Below are 17,778 nucleotides of genomic sequence, written 5' to 3' on the forward strand. Positions count from 1 at the left end.
CTCTCTGCCTCTATAAACTACAGTTTTCTTTAGTGTAATCGGCAGCAGCAGAGTGCAGGGAAAAGACTGGTGAGCTTTGTTGCTGTTCGGTATATATCATATGTGAGAGGCGCTTCAGTAGCAGAAGTAGTGCAGGTCTAGCGACGGTACAAGGGAGCCGCCGCCGGACCTGGACTACTTCTATGCAAGCGCCTCTCACACATACTATAGACCGGACAGCAGCAAAGCTCATCACAGTCTCTTCCCTGCGCTCTGCTGCTGCCGGTTACAGTACTGTGGACAGGGGGAAGAGGGGACAGGGAGACGCCGCTAATCCTGCGGATGTGACCTGGGGATGTGAGAGCTGGGAGAGGAGGTATTTATCAAAGTGCTATCAGATACTTTATAAAACCAACTTTAGATACCATTGGTAGAGAAGATGTGTCGGATATGGTAAATCCAAGATGTCAGATGCAAAAGACAACTGTGCTGCAAAAGGACCTTTGGTTTTCCTGATTGGCTGGCTGTTTAGGTGCATGATGGGAACTATGGGCAGATTGAATATTGCATACAGTACTGGCAAACATCACACACAGTAAGGAACACCCCTAGCAACTGGCCAGAACCAGGAAGTGTGAGAAAACAGATGTGAACGGTTTCACAAGAAAAAAAGCTTCAAAAAAGGTACTTTGAAGTGAAAAAAAATTGCTAGGAGTAATGAATGTATTCACATAGAGTGACATAATAGAAGTTTACATTTTTTTTTAGGCGAAAGTTTAGCTACGCTTTAAGAAGAGTCTCCATATGTTCAGAGGAAGAAAAATAATTTCCTATCATCTTCAGATGGAGTACTGAAAGTGTCAACTTCGCTAGGATCCTCGGAGCCTGAATTCTGGTAGTGATCAGATTCGAAATCTGAAGATAACACATATTTCCGTTTCTTTGTTTTTCATCCGGATGGTTTTTTATTTATGGGTGACGGGGATAGAGCAGATATGGGTCTCTTCCCGTACCATCTGTCTTAATTTTTGACCTAAGGATGGTCTTTCATCCTCCAGTATTTTGGAAGTATATACAAGTAATGTCAAAAAAAATTTGTACTTAGCAGAGAATTATTTTTTTTTAGAACAAATGGCGCATTTGCATCCTTGTGGATTCTGTGAGTAACCCTTGTCTGCATATTAAAATACTTGAGGAAGGTATATAAATAAATGCCCCCCTATACCCAGAATCTAACCCCCAGACATAATACTCACTGGGTTGGGAGTAGCGCTGGGCTCTGCTAACTCACAGCGTGAGGTCATGCCAGTCTCGGTCATACCGAATACCAGGAACAGCAAAAAAATGAAAATGATTTATTACCTTTAACCCCTTGACGCATTATTACGTACATGTACGTGATAAGTGTCATAGTGAAGTATGGAGGGTGCTCACGGTCTGAGCGCCTGCCATACCCTGCGGGTGTCAGCTGTGTTTTACAGCTGACAGCCCAGACTAACTGCCGGCAACAGCGATCATGCTGTTCATTGCCGTTTAACCCCTCAAATGCTGTGGTCAATCGTGATCGCAGCATCTGAAGCATTGAAAAGAGGGGTGCGGCCCCCTCAGACAACTCATCAGCGGGCGCTGGTGGTTGCCATGGCAGCATGGGGCCTAATTATTTCCCCCAGGTCTGCCTTTTGTCTGCCTTTGTGAAGCCTTGTCTCTGGCACAGCTTAACAGAAGCCTGTGAAAATGACGATATCCTGAAATACATTAGTAGTGACTGCCTCCATTTTTGATCTTGCACTCCTCCCATTGTGCGCTGGGTGATATTAATTAGTTAATGCTGGTTCCTACCATCCCCAGATATATGTAGGCTTAGTCCCAGTTCTGGGTGTATGTGCAGCGTAGGCCCCACCTATGGTCCCCACCTATGGAGGACGCCTTGTCGTGGCAGGTGGGCAAACATAATTTGATCAAAATGTGCGCTAAGAACCTCCCTATTGTAAGCAGATTTAGCAGTAATGCATATTTATTTATATTTAGCAGCTACGGTGACATTGGTGCTCGCAGAGTGCAGTCGCCATTTTCTTGTGTGCTGTATAAATTTGCAGTCACATTAGTTTTCATTTTGTTGGAATGTGCTGTTCAAACTCGTGATTTTTATGTGATATATATATATATATATCACTTACTGTGCCAATTATACAACCACTCTCAGGCCACTTTTCTTTCACCCAAGATGGCCACAGTCCTTCTAAGACTACCCAATGCACACAGTGCTCGGGTTGCCCGAGACACTTTACCCTGCTCTTAGATTGGCTAGGGCTGCTCACATTAGAGAATAAACGGAGAGCTGGCCTTTCACTCTTGCTCAGCTATTTCCGGAACTACCATAGAAGTAAATTGAGAGAGCCATGAACATGTGCTACCCCTTCTCCATTCATTTTGTGCCTGGATGCGGCAATATGCATTCATGCCATAAATGTCTGAAATTGAAATACCCCTTTAATAAATAAGACACATAAGCCACACTCATTTTGTAGGCAAACATTTTTGTATCGTTGGTGTTAACTACACTTTGATAAACATTGTGCAGGCTTTCTACTATAGTACCATCATACTCAGCGCCGAAATATCAAGACTGCCCAGCCAGGCAAATGCACCACTGTACAGCAGATACTAGCATCATAGTCATCCACTATGTACCACCACTGTACAGCAGATACTAGCATCATAGTCATCCACTATGTACCACCACTGTACAACATGTACCAGTCTTATAGTCATCTTCTATGCAGGACCCAAGTACAACATATACCAGTCTCCGTCATCCTCTATGTACAACAAATAACAGCCTGTCATCCTCTATGTATCACCACTGTACAACTTATACCAGTCCCATAGTCCTCTTCTATGTACAACATATACCAGTCTCATAGTCCTCTTATATGTACAACATATAAAAGGCTCATAGTCCTCTTCTATGTACAACGTATACCAGTCTCAGTCATCTTCTATGTACAACATATACCAGTCTCAGTCATCTTCTATGTACAACATATACCAGTCTCATAGTCACCTTCTATGTACAACATATACCAGTCTCATAGTCACCTTCTATGTACAACATATACCAGTCTCAGTCATCTTCTATGTACAACATATACCAGTCTCATAGTCCTCTTCTATGTACAACATATACCAGTCTCATAGTCCTCTTCTATGTACAACATATAAAAGGCTCATAGTCCTCTTCTATGTACAACGTATACCAGTCTCATAGTCATCTTCTATGTACAACATATACCAGTCTCAGTCATCTTCTATGTACAACATATACCAGTCTCATAGTCACCTTCTATGTACAACATATACCAGTCCCATAGTCATCTTCTATGTACAACATATACCAGTCTCATAGTCACCTTCTATGTACAACATATACCAGTCCCATAGTCATGTTCTATGTACAAGCACTGTTCATTTACCAGTCTCATAGTCATCTTCTATGTACCGCCACTGTACAATATACAACAGTGTCAGGCATCTTCTATGTACAACATATACCAGTCCCATAGTCATCTTCTATGTACAACATATACCAGTCTCATAGTCACCTTCTATGTACAACATATACCAGTCTCATAGTCACCTTCTATGTACAACATATACCAGTCTCATAGTCATGTTCTATGTACAACATATACCAGTCCCATAGTCATCTTCTATGTACAAAATATACCAGTCTCATAGTCACCTTCTATGTACAACATATACCAGTCTCATAGTCATCTTCTATGTACAACATATACCAGTCCCATAGTCATCTTCTATGTACAACATATAACAGTCTCATAGTCATCTTCTATGTATAACATATACCAGTCTCATAGTCATCTTCTATGTACAAAATATACCAGTCTCATAGTCCCCTTCTATGTACAACATATACCAGTCCCATAGTCATGTTCTATGTACAAGCACTGTTCATTTACCAGTTTCATAGTCATCTTCTATGTACCGCCACTGTACAATATACAACAGTGTCAGGCATCTTCTATGTACAACATATACCAGTCCCATAGTCGTCATCTTCTATGTACAACATATACCAGTCTCATAGTCATCTTCTATGTACAACATATACCAGTCTCATAGTCATCTTCTATGTACAACATATACCAGTCCCATAGTCACCTTCTATGTACAACATATACCAGTCTCATAGTCATCTTCTATGTACAACATATACCAGTCTCATAGTCATCTTCTATGTACAACATATAACAGTCTCATAGTCATCTTCTATGTACAACATATACCAGTCTCAGTCATCTTCTATGTACAAAATATACCAGTCTCATAGTCCCCTTCTATGTACAACATATACCAGTCCCATAGTCATGTTCTATGTACAAGCACTGTTCATTTACCAGTTTCATAGTCATCTTCTATGTACCGCCACTGTACAATATACAACAGTGTCAGGCATCTTCTATGTACAACATATACCAGTCCCATAGTCGTCATCTTCTATGTACAACATATACCAGTCTCATAGTCATCCTCTATGTACAACATATACCAGTCTCATAGTCATCATCTTCTCTGTAAAACATATACCAGTCCCATAGTTATCTTCTATGTACAACATATACCAGTCCCATAGTTATCTTCTATGTACCACCACTATACAACATACACCAGTCTCAGTCATCTTCTCTGTACAACATACACCAGTCTCAGTCATCTTCTATGTACAACATATACCAGTCTCAGTCATCTTCTATGTACAACATATACCAGTCTCATAGTCATCTTCTATGTACAACATATACCAGTCTCATAGTCATCTTCTATGTACAACATATACCAGTCTCATAGTCACCTTCTATGTACAACATATACCAGTTTCAGTCATCTTCTATGTACAACATATACCAGTCTCATAGTCACCTTCTATGTACAACATATACCAGTCTCATAGTCACCTTCTATGTACAACATATACCAGTCCCATAGTCATCTTCTATGTACAACATATACCAGTCTCATAGTCATCTTCTATGTACAACATATACCAGTCTCCGTCATCCTCTATGTACAACAAATAATATCCTCTGTCATCCGCTATGTGCCACCACTATACAACATATACCAGTCTCAGTCACCCTCTATGTACCACCATATATACCATTCTCATAGTAAACTATGCACCACCACTGCACAAAATATACCAGTCTCATAGTCATCTTCTATGTACGAGCATTGTATAATAGATAACAGGATCATAGTCATCTTCTATGTACAACATATACCAGTCCCATAGTAATCTTCTATGTAGCACCACTGTAAAGATATACCAGTCTCATAGTCACCTTCTATGTACAACATATACCAGTCCCATAGTCATCTTCTATGTACAACATATACCAGTCCCATAGTCATCTTCTATGTACAAGCACTGTTCATTTACCAGTCTCATAGTCATCTTCTATGTACAACATATACCAGTCTCATAGTCATCTTCTATGTACAACATATACCAGTCGCATAGTCACCTTCTATGTACAACATATACCAGTCTCATAGTCATCTTCTATGTACAACATATACCAGTCTCATAGTCATCTTCTATGTACAACATATACCAGTCCCATAGTCCTCTTATATGTACAACATATACCAGTCTCACAGTCATCTTCTATGTACAAGCACTGTTCATTTACCAGTCTCATAGTCACCCTCTATGTACCACCACTGTACAACATATACCAGTTTCATGGTCACCTATGTACCACCACTGTACACCATATACCAGTCTCATAGTTATCCTCTGTGTACCGCCACTGTACAATATTTACCAGTCTCATTGTCATCCTTTTTTGTACTATATACAGGTAAGAAGATGATGAGGCTGCAACCAATGTCTTACCTGCCTTATGGCAAGAGCACCTTGTGGATCAACCGTCAGCTCAGCCAAATGCACACCGAACTCTATTACAAGACAAAACAGCAAGAAACAGAAGAGTTAATGTTCTACATGGGAAGTTACTGATCGTCCATGACATATCCTCTAAACATAGGTACTATTCTGCACCCTCATGGATTTACCAGAGCCTTCACCCACACTCATGTGATCCGCCTCCCAGCCTCATTCACATTGCCCGCTATCCTGCCGCTACTCTTTCCTCACCCTCTGTCACTTCCAGCACTTTCAGCTGCTCCTCCGCTGCCGCTCGCACCTCGTGCCCCGGGGACAGGATCCCACTCAGTGTTTCCAACAAGGCCTCCCGCAGCCCTGCCTGTACAGTGGGGAAGCCGGCCGGCATGCCCTGCGCCATTATACAAACGCTATGCCAAGCACCAGCCAGGAAAACTTCAATGCCGTACAGCACAGCGCGCGAAACACCGCCCGCCAAGCCGCGCACGCAGGGACAGAGGGCGGGATCACGCAGGGGACAAGAGGCGGAACCACGCAGGTTCAAGGGTAGGGTCATGGGTGAAGAGCTTGCTTGGGCTGCTGGATGTTCCGGCGAGGTTGTCGCCACTGGGGATGGCGGAACACCGCTGTGCTACTTTTTTTTCTGAAATATCTTTATGCACTTCCTTTTTTTACCTCATGACTGACATAACGGCTGGCATTCATATACACAGTAGCAGTCAGGGACGATGGTAAGGGTATGTTCACACGGCCTATTTACGGACGTAATTCGGGCGTTTTGGCCCCGAATTACGTCTGAAAATAGCGCCTCAATAGCGCTGACAAACATCTGCCCATTGAAAGCAATGGGCAGACGTTTGTCTGTTCACACGAGGCGTATATTTACGCGCCGCTGTCAAATGACGGCGCGTAACTAGACGCCCGCGTCAAAGAAGTGACCTGTCACTTCTTTGGCCGTAATTGGAGCCGCTATTCATTGACTCCAATGAATAGCAGCGCTAATTACGGCCGTAATTGACGCGGCGTTCAAGCGCCTGCACATGCCGGTACGGCTGAAATTACGGGGATGTTTTCAGGCTGAAACATCCCCGTAATTTCAGCCGTTACGGACGCCCTCGTGTGAACATACCCTAAGGGTTATAGCCCACATACAGTGGTTCCGAAGAGATATTCCTTTTGTCTCGTATACAGACCATACTTTTCATTGATAAAGTGTGTATTAACACCTTGGCGCTGCAGTCAGCTTTCACTTTTCCTCTCCCCCTTTCCAAGAAATAACTTTTATTTTTCCGTCGACATCTCTGTAAGGCTTTGTACACACAGAGGAACTTTTGAGGCGGAATCCGCTGCAAAGCTTCGCCTCCCTTTCGTTTCAATGGGAGGCGGACGCTTCTTTTAACGCTACCTGATTTTTTCAGCTAGCCGACAAAAGAAGCGTCTTGCCAGTTCTGCCCAATCTTCCCATTGAAGTAAATGGGCGTAGGAATCTTCCTGCTGACCGCAGGAATAATTCTGCGGCGGACGTGACTGAAGTGTAAACCTAGGTTAAATGTCGATATATGAGGACTTGTTTTTTGCGGGACTACTTATAGTTTGTCATGGCACCGTTTATTGTACCACATAATGTATTGGGAAATTTAAAAATAAATATTTGTGGGGTGAAATGGGCAAAAAACAGAGATTATGCCATTTTTAGGGGGGTTTGTATTTACGACATCCATCAGGCGTTAAAAACGGAATGTTCACCTTATTCTATGGGTTCATACAATTATGGCAATACCAAATTTATATTTTTTATTATGTTTTACTCGTGTTATTAAAAAAACATTTCCTAAAAAAAAAAATCTTGTGTCGCCACATTCTGAAACCTATAACTTGGTATATTTCCGTTGAACGAAAGGTGTTTTGTTTTTGCGGGGCAAGATGTATTTTTTTTTTTTTTTCAATTTTTCTTATTTTCATCAAAAAATATATTGTTGCTTACAGACGTGTTAATTTTTGATCAAATGGCAAGTTACAAAAGATACATGTATAATAACATCAATTCTGTATGTGCCACCATGGCCATGAAACGTACAAAATAATACAGAAATACGTCAATATCAGGTTGTAAATAAAAATAATAGAAAACCCCAAAAACCTAACATATTGCAATGGAGCAAGTAGCGTATAAAAGCGTCATATGGAGCGTGAAAATCCAACAATTCCAGATGTGGTAAAACAGAATATGCTAAGAAATTAGAATGCTTAAAGAGAACCTTTCACCTGCCCATACATGTGCAGCATGTAATGGGGAGGGCTGCACCAAAACTGGGGCACTTTACATTTTTTTTTTACCTCCCTCCGTTATTTAGATATCAATGTCGTAATATATGGTGCCCAATATTTAAATAACCCCCTGAACAGTCAACGGGGCGTGAACTGGCAAGGGGGCGTGTTACTATGGCTGTGACACTGTCCAATCAGGTATGGACAGTTACAGCGAGAGGAGAGGAGAGGAGAGAGTGTGCGTGAGAGCGCACACACTCTCACTCTTCAGCTTTCAAGATCAGTCTTCTGCCGAACTGGCAAGGGGGCGTGTCACTGCTACGGACAGTGTAAGGGTATGTTCACACGGCAACGCCAATTACGTCTGAAATTACGGAGCTGTTTTCAGGCGAAAACAGCTCCTGAATTTCAGACGTTTTGACAAGTGCACGCGTTTTTCGCGGCGTCTTTTACGGACGTAATTGGAGCTGGTTTTTATTGGAATCAATGAAAAACGGCGCCAATTACGTCCCAAGAAGTGACATGCACTTCTTTGAGGCGGGCATCTTTTTACGCGCCGTCTTTTGACAGTGGCGCGTTAAAAAGAAGCCTGTCTGCACAGAACACCGTTAGACCCATTGAATTCAATGGGCAGATGTTTGCAGACGGTTTTGAGCCGTTTTTTGGGCCGTAATTCGAGGCGTAAAACGCCTGAATTACGTCCGTAAATAGGGCGTGTGAACATACCCTAAGAGCTGTGGAGAGGGGAGTGCGCATGCGCGCTCTCATCTCTTCAGCTCTTGCAACAGATCAGTTTTGTACATCGTCTGCCGAGCTGGCAAGGGGGCGTGTCTCTGCTACGGACAGTGCAAGCGCTCCCCAGCTCTTACACTGTCCTTAGCAGCGACACGCCCCTTGCCAGTTCGGCAGACAATATACAAGACTAATCTCTTGCAAGAGCTGAAGAGAGGAGAGCGCTCATGCGCGCTCTCCTCTCCACTGTTCTTACACTGTCCGTAGCAGTTACACGCCCCCTTGCCAGTTCGGCAGAAAGTCTTCGGCAGAAAGATCTTGAAAGCTGAAGAGTGAGAGCGTGCGCGCGCGCTCACGCACACTCTCTCCTCTCGCTGTAACTGTCCATACCTGATTGGACAGTGTCACAGCCATAGTAACACGCCCCCTTGCCAGTTCACACCCCATTGACATTTCAGGGGGTTATTTAAATATCAGGCGCCAAATATAACGGCACCAATATCTAAATAACGGAGGAAGGTAGAAAAAAAATGTAAAGTGCCCCAGAGTTTGTGCAGCCCTCCCCATTACATGCTGCACTCAGCTTCAGGCCGGATTCACACCAGCGTGTGCGTATGGCGCACGCAATAAACGCGGCGTTTTGCAAAAGGCACTTAACAGCTCTGTGTGTCAGCCCCGTATGATGCGCAGCTGCGTGATTTTTGCGCAGCCGCCATCATTATGACACTCCGTTTGGATGTTTGTAAACAGAAAAGCACGTAGTGCTTTTCTGTTTACATTCATAGTTTGACAGCTGTTGCGCGAATCACGCGCGTCCCATGGAAGTGCTTCCGTGTGGTGCGCCTGATCTTCACGCACCCATTGACTTCAATGGGTGCATGATGCGCGAAATACGCCCAAAGAAATGTAGTGATAGGAGGGCTTGTTTTTTGCGGGACGAGACGTAGTTTTGATTGGTACTGTTTTGGGGTAAATCAGACTTATTGATTAACTTTTATTATGACTTTTTTTGGGGGGCAATAGAAAATTGTTTTTTTGCGTTATTTTTTACTGTGTTCACCTTGCACTTTAAATTACATATTAACGTTATTGTTTGATTCATTACAGCCACGGCGATACCATATATGTGTACTTTTATTTATTTTTTTACACTTTTACTAAATAAAACCACTTTTTATGGGGAAACATTTTTTTTTGTTTTTTTTACTGTAATTTTTATTAATAATCTTTATTTCACATTTATTACTTATTTTTTTAGTCCCACTAGGGGACTTTACTGTGCGATCTTTAGAGCGCTGATATAATGCTTTGGTATACTTAGTATACCAGAGCATTATTGCCTGTCCTAATAGTTATATGCCCAGGGCAGACCTGGGGCTTTTATCAGGCCCCCGGCTGCCATGGCACCCTATCGGAGGCCTGCGATTGCATTTGCGGGCCACCGATGGTTGAGAGAGGGAGCTCCCTCCCTGTGTAAACAAGTTAAATGCAGCGGTCACTGTTGACCGCGGCATTTAACGGGTTAAACGGCCGCAATCCAAGTAAATTTCGATCGCGGTTGTTGGAGCAGGAGCCCGACTGTCATTAGACAGCCGAGCCCCGGCCTCAGCCTGCAAGGATCACCCGTGCAGGGCTTAGACTGGGCCGCCGTGAAAAGGCAACGGCCTAGCCTAAGGCCCCTTAGTGACCACCGTGAAAAGGCATATTGGTGGTCACTAAGGGGTTAATAATATGTATATATGGATATATATATATATATATATATATATATATATATATATATATATATACATACACACACACACACTAGTCCTTCTCAATGAATTAGAATATCATCAAAAAGTTAATTTATTTCAGTAATTCAATACAAAAAGTGAAACTTATATATTATATACACCGCGTTCCAAATTATTATACAAATGTTATTTTTCGCTCATTTTCCTAAATAGTCGATGCAAATGACAGTCAGTATTATCTTCAAGCCATCAACCGTTGGAGTATAATTCTAATTTTATTGAACAATTCTAATGATAACAGATTTTTTTTTTTAGAAGTAAAAAACTCAAAATGCACTGTTTCAAATTATTATGCACAACAGAGATCAAAACATTTTAAAGGTTGTAAAGAGAACTAAAATGGTCATTTGTTGAATTTGCAGCATCAGGAGGTCATATTTACAGAAATCAAAAGCTCTTTCAATCCAAAAAATAAACTTAACAGGCCAAGTTACATGTTAACATAGGAACCCTTCTTTGATATCACCTTCACAATTCTTGCATCCATTGATTGTGTGAGTATTTGGACAGTTTCTGCTTGATTATCTTTGCAGGATGTCAGAATATCCTCCCAGAGCTTCTGTTTTGATGTGAACTGCCTCCCACCCTCATAGATATTTTGCTTGAGGATGCAAAGGTTCTCAATAGGGTTGAGGTCAGGGGAACATGGGGGCCACACCATGACTTTCTCTCCTTTTATGCCCATAGCAGCCAATGACACAGTGGTATTCTTTGCAGCATGAGATGGTGAATTGTCATGCATGAAGATAATTTTGCTACGGAAGGCACGGTTCTTCTTTTTGTACCACGGAAGAAAGTGGTCAGTCATAAGCTCTATGTACTTTGCAGAAGTCATTTTCACACCGTCAGGGACCCTAAAGCGGACTACCAGCTCTCTCCCCATGATTCCAGCCCAAAACATGACTCTGCCACCTCTTTGCTGACGTCGCAGCCTTGTTGGGACATGGTGGCCATTCACCAACCATCCACTACTCCATCCATCTGGACCATCCAGGGTTGCACGGCACTCATCAGTAAACAACATTAGTCTTCATGTATTTCTGAGCCCACTGCAACCGTTTCTGCTTGTGAGCATTGTTTAGGGGTGGCCGAATAATAGCTTTATGCACACTTGCAAAACTCTGGAGGATCCTACACCTTGAGGTTCGCGGGACTCCAGAGGCACCAGCGGCTTCAAATACCTGCTTTGCAATGGCATTTTAGCAGCTGCTCTCCTAATCCTATTAATTTGTCTGGCAGAAACCTTCCTCATTATGCCTTTATCTGAACGAACCCGAATGTGCTCTGAATCAGCCACAAATCTTTTCACAGTACGATGATCAAGCGTAAGTTTTCTTGAAATATCCAATGTTTTCATACCTTGTCCAAGATATTGCACTATTTCACGCTTTTCGGCAGCAGAGAGATCCTTTTTCTTTCCCATATTGCTTGAAACCTGTGGCCTGCTTAATAATGTGGAACGTCCTTCTTAAGTAGTTTTCCTTTGATTGGGCACAGCTGGCAAACTAATTATCACAGGTGTCTGAGATTGATTACAATGATCCAAAGAGCCCTAAGACACAATACCATCCATGAGTTTAATTGAAAAACTAATAATTAAATGTTTATTACACTTAAATCCAATGTGCATAATAATTTGGAACACAGTGTAGTTCCATATAAATATCATGCAACAAAACACACCTTATTAGTTTTTGTGATTGTAGATTAGTTCTAGGGATTGGCTATTAAGCCTTATTCAGACGATCGTGTCCATTTTGCATCCGCAAAAAAAAGAGCGTATTTCATGCATTTCAGTTCCGTGTGGCATAAGTGTGCTTTCTGTGTGGCATTAATGTTCCTGATTTATTTATTTTTTTCTCATCATTTCTTTAGCAACTGGTGCATGAAACACGGACAGCACACAGATGTCTTCCGTGTGCTGTCCGTGTTTTTCACTCACCCATAAACTTCAATGGTTCGCAAAAATGGACTAAAATAGGACATGCAGTGAGTTTCACGCAACGGATATTCGCTGCGTGAAAAATCACGCATTTGTGGATCCATGTGCTGTCAGTTATTTAAACGGACAGCACACAGACGTAAAATAAGTTTGTATAAGGCCTTATGGATCTGAAAATTATCAAATTTCCAAGCACCAAGCTCCAATCTATGGCATGCGGGAGGAGCATAAAAGCCAGATTGAAAGCAAAGTGGTGTGGAATTATTGAGCGATGCCTCCACTTAGTTAGAGTGGCAGTTATCGCCACTTGTCGCAAACTGAGAGGGACAGAATCCTTGAACTGAGAGACCTTTGGTTATTACTCCGCCAAAATTGCTAGGCGCCTAGGTCCAAGATGTCAGCTCTGTTCAACGTTGCGTGTCCCGGAGGTTGGGAGAACAACAACAAACGGGAATGACAGCAAGAGTTGCGCGGAGGCGCACCTCTGCATTGACGGATCGTATGATGGAAAAATGGCACGTAGTGATCCATTCTGTACTGCAAGTGAAATTGGACATCACATCCCAAGTCTAGGGCGGCAACCTGTTTCGACACAAACTATCAGAAGGCGTTTGCACGACATTGGGCTATGAACCACACATCCAGCTACAGGTATTTCATTGACTGCTCTCAAAGGCTATCATGGTGCACAGCAAGACGGCAATGGAGGCTAGAATGGAGGTTTATCCTCAGCAATAAGTCTCGCTTTTGTCTCGGATGCAATTATAGCCGGAGAATGGTCTGTAGACCACGTGGGCAACGCCATAAAGAGGCCTTCACAAGGGAACGTTATATTGGTCCTACTCCTAGGATTATGGTGTGGGGTGGCATACTATATTGTAGCCAGACCCCTCTAGCCTATATTTCAGGTACACTAACAGCTCAGCATTACATTGATTTGGTCGTGGTACGGCCATTTCTCCAAAGTGTCCCAGAAGCCGTTTTTTCAACAGGGCAACGCCAGGCCACATGTTGCTCGTGCTACTGTAAGCAGCCTGCGTGGCCTAAACGTGCTACTATGGCCTGCAGCGACTCCGAACCTGTCTCCCATCAAGCACATCTGGGGCGTCACTGGTCGGCAATTGCAAAGGGAGCTGTTAGCAGCAAATGTTGATGATTTGCGTGCCCAAGTGCATTCAGCGTGTCATAACATTCCTCAGACAACCATTAACAACCTCATTGATAGCATGCCAGGGCGTGTAAGTGCGTGTAATTCTGCACATGGCACTCATACTCTATACTGAATAAATTAAGATGTTTGGAATATTTTGTTTCCACTTTTTTTTTTTTTTATCATTTTCATATAATTAACATGTCCATCGATCCTATGATTTACACAATTCCAAAACTTTTCCCTCTCGGTATCTTCAATTTCAATGTTTGAGAGTGCATATTATATATATATATATATATATATATATATATATATATATATATATATATATACACACACACACACACACACATACACTAGTCCTCAATAAATGACAATATAATCAAAACGTTAATTTATTTCAGTAATTCAATTCAAAAAGTGAAACTCATATTATATAGATACATTACACACAGAGTGATCTATTTAGTTGATGATTAACGTTGATGATTATGACTAATAGTTACTGAAAACCCAAAATTTTGTCTCTCAGAAAATTGTAATATTATATAAGCCCAATTTCAAAAATGATTCTTAATTCCGAAATGTTGGCCTACTGAAAAGTATGTACAGTATATGCACTCAATACTTGATTGGGGCTCCTTTTGCATGAATTACTGCATCAATGCGGCGTGGCATGGAGGCCATCAACCTGTGTCATGTCCGTGGCTGCGGGCCATCAGGTTCACTCTCCCCCTGACGGCCGCAGCCATGGGTCGGCGAGCGCTGGCCCCAGTCTCCTCCTCAGGAGACGCCAGCGCTCACTTCCACTCACCTCGGCCGGATCCCGTAGGGTGCTCGGACTTTAATGAAGTATCAGCCCATGAGTGCCCTGGACTATAAGAGGGGTTTAGCCCCTTGCTTCTATGCCTGAGCGTTGTTGTCATACCCTAAGTTTGTCTATGCGATGGTCTCCTAGTGTGTTCCTGTTCCCTTTATCCCGTGCTATCCTGGTCGTGTGCCGTGCTGAGCCAGAGTCATGCTGTGCTGTATACCACACCTGTCCTGCTTCACCACGCCTGACGTCTGCCTGCTGCCTAGTCCCAGCCGAGCCTGCCTTGCTACTGTCCGAGCTGCCACAGGTACCGTATATGAACTGTAATCTTTAACCTGCACCCTGTTGGCAAGCTGCCATACCGCCAAGGCGGTACGGCCCAGTGGGTCCACAAACCCTACGTGACAGCCTGTGGCACTGCTGAGGTGTTATGGAAGCCCAGGTTTGGTTTTCATTAACTGTTAGCCATAATCTTCAACATTAAGAGTAAAAAATGCTGGAAATAGATCAATCTGTATGTAATGAATCTATATAATCTATTAGTTTCACTTTTTTATTTGAATTACTGAAATAAATTTACTTTTTAATGATATTCTAATTCATTGAGAAGGACTTGAAGATCTCGCATATTTACAAATTTAACAGATAGGAGTCTTCTTATTTATGAGGGAGGCATAACCCTCAGAGTCACAATTTGTCCAAACTTGTCAATCGTCTCCAAATGAATGGGGACGTCTCACACATGTTTGGGACAGATGTGTCACACAATATATATAAACGCACTGTACACACATTTATCTTCCCAGAGGACTTCAGTGATCTCTTACGAGGGGCGCAAAAGCAGTGCCACTGCAACTCAATGTATCCAAAATTATTGCACTCCTTTTGTAATGACGGGGGTAGGGAAACGGACAAGTGAGCCCTAATCTACCCGCCACTCTGTCCCTGCCTACTTGCAACGACCCGCCCTAGGCGACGGGGTACAACTGGGCGGCGGTCCCTACGCTCAGTAAGTGCACGAGACAAACAGACAAGGGAACACAAAGGGAAAGGGGCAGTTGCCCACGGCAACACCGTGAGCAACAAGAGTGGTGAACGAGCCGAGTCAAACCAGGAGTGCACGAGGTACCAAACGCAGAGCAGGAGAGTAGTCAGTAAGCCAGGGTCAGTATGGAGCAGGATCAAATAGTTAGAAGCTGTAGCTGGGCCAGGAAACCACACGAGAAGAATCACAAGCAAAGGAGGAACAGGAAAGGCAGGTATAAATAGACAGAGGGCGGGAGCTAGCTCCGTCTGGCCAGGCTGCGATAGGCTCTCCCACTCCTAAGCCTGCCATCCTGAGTGGTGGAAGATGGTGTCAGTCTCAGAGACATAGACTCAGGTGCAGACTGATTACCTATGGGAGTAAACACAGAAGTTGTGCCTGGCAGATCCTTTACAGTACCCCCCCCCCTTTTATGAGGGGCCACCGGACCCTTTCTAAGTGGACCTGGTTTATTGGGGAAACGAAGTTGGAACTTCCTGACCAATACCCCAGCGTGAACATCCCGGGCGGGTACCCAAGTCCTCTCCTCAGGCCCGTATCCTCTCCAATATACCAGGTACTGGAGGGAGCCTTGGACCATCTTGCTGTCCACAATCTTGGCCACCTCGAACTCCACCCCCTCAGGGGTGAGAACGGGAACAGGAGGTTTCCTCGAGGGAGCCAAGGACGGGGAGCAGCGTTTAAGGAGGGAGGCATGAAACACGTCGTCCAGTCGGAAGGAGACAGGATTGAGGACTTCAATGACCTTATACGGCCCAATAAACCGGGGAGCAAACTTCTTGGACGGGACCTTAAGGCGCAAGTTCCTAGACGATAACCACACCAGATCCCCGACCATAAACAAGGGGTTAGCAGAACGTCTTCTATCAGCCTGAGTTTTTTGTACGCTCTGGGACGCCTCTAGGTTCTTCTGAACCTGGGCCCAGACTGTGCACAGTTCCCGATGAACGACCTCTACCTCGGGATTGTTGGAACTACCAGGTGAAACGGAGGAGAACCGTGGATTAAACCCAAAATTACAGAAAAAGGGGGAGACCCCTGACGAGTTACTGACCCGGTTATTAAGGGAAAATTCGGCGAGGGGAATGAATGAGACCCAATCATATTGACAGTCAGAGATAAAACACCTTAAATATTGTTCTAGAGATTGATTAGTCCTCTCAGTTTGGCCATTAGTTTCAGGATGGAAGGCAGAGGAGAAGGACAGATCAATCTCCAACTTTTTACAGAAAGTTCTCCAAAACAAAGAAACAAATTGTACCCCTCTGTCAGAAACAATATTGAGAGGGACCCCATGGAGACGCAGGATGTGTTTGACAAACAAGGTAGCTAACGTCTTGGCGTTGGGTAGTTTCTTGAGGGGCACAAAGTGGCACATCTTACTGAAGCGGTCTACTACCACCCACACCACCGACTTGCCTTGAGATGGAGGCAAATCGGTGATAAAATCCATGGAGATATGGGTCCAAGGTCTCTGGGGAATGGGCAAAGAACGTAGTAAGCCCGCTGGTCGGGACCTGGGAGTCTTGGACCTAGCACAAACCTCACAAGCGGCGACGTAGGCCTTAACGTCTTTAGGCAACCCAGGCCACCAATAGTTTCTGGCAATGAGGTGCTTGGTACCCAGGGTGCCTGGATGACCAGATAGTGCGGAGTCATGATTTTCCCTATGTACCCTTAGCCGGAATTGCAGGGGAACAAACAGCTTGTTCCCAGGAAGGTTCCCGGGAGCTGAACCTTGATCAGCAGCAATTTCAGAGACTAACTCAGAATCAATAGAGGAAATGATTATACCTGGAGGCAAAATACAAGCAGGATCTTCCTCCGAAGGAGGGCTGGCCATGAAGCTACGCGACAGTGCATCGGCCTTAATATTTTTAGACCCAGCCCTATAGGTAACCAAAAAGTTGAATCTGGTAAAAAATAACGCCCATTGAGCTTGTCTCGGGTTTAGCCTCCGGGCCGATTCTAGGAAAACCAGATTCTTGTGGTCGGTAAGGACCGTTACCTGGTGCCTAGCCCCCTCCAGGAAGTGGCGCCACTCTTTAAATGCGCATTTAATGGCTAAGAGTTCGCGGTTGCCAATATCATAGTTACTCTCAGTGGGCGAAAACTTCCTG

The 17,778-nt window shown here is 43.7% G+C and overlaps 1 protein-coding gene across 1 annotated transcript in view; it reads right to left on the minus strand.

Annotated features, from left to right (window-relative positions):
• The window catches only part of IPO9 (importin 9), a 105,734-nt gene extending 99,252 nt beyond the window's left edge, over positions 1–6,482 (minus strand). The window contains exons 1-2 of the mRNA XM_075853489.1: positions 6,161–6,482; positions 5,900–5,961 (exon numbers count right to left, since the gene is read on the minus strand). Of these exons, the coding sequence (XP_075709604.1) occupies positions 5,900–5,961; positions 6,161–6,464 (366 nt within the window). The 5' untranslated portion in view covers positions 6,465–6,482. The remainder of the gene's footprint in view (positions 1–5,899; positions 5,962–6,160) is intronic.
• Between the last annotated feature and the right edge of the window lie 11,296 nt (positions 6,483–17,778).

Source organism: Rhinoderma darwinii, chromosome 2, assembly GCF_050947455.1.
Source record: "Rhinoderma darwinii isolate aRhiDar2 chromosome 2, aRhiDar2.hap1, whole genome shotgun sequence".
In the NCBI taxonomy this organism is placed as follows: Eukaryota; Metazoa; Chordata; class Amphibia; order Anura; family Rhinodermatidae; genus Rhinoderma; species Rhinoderma darwinii.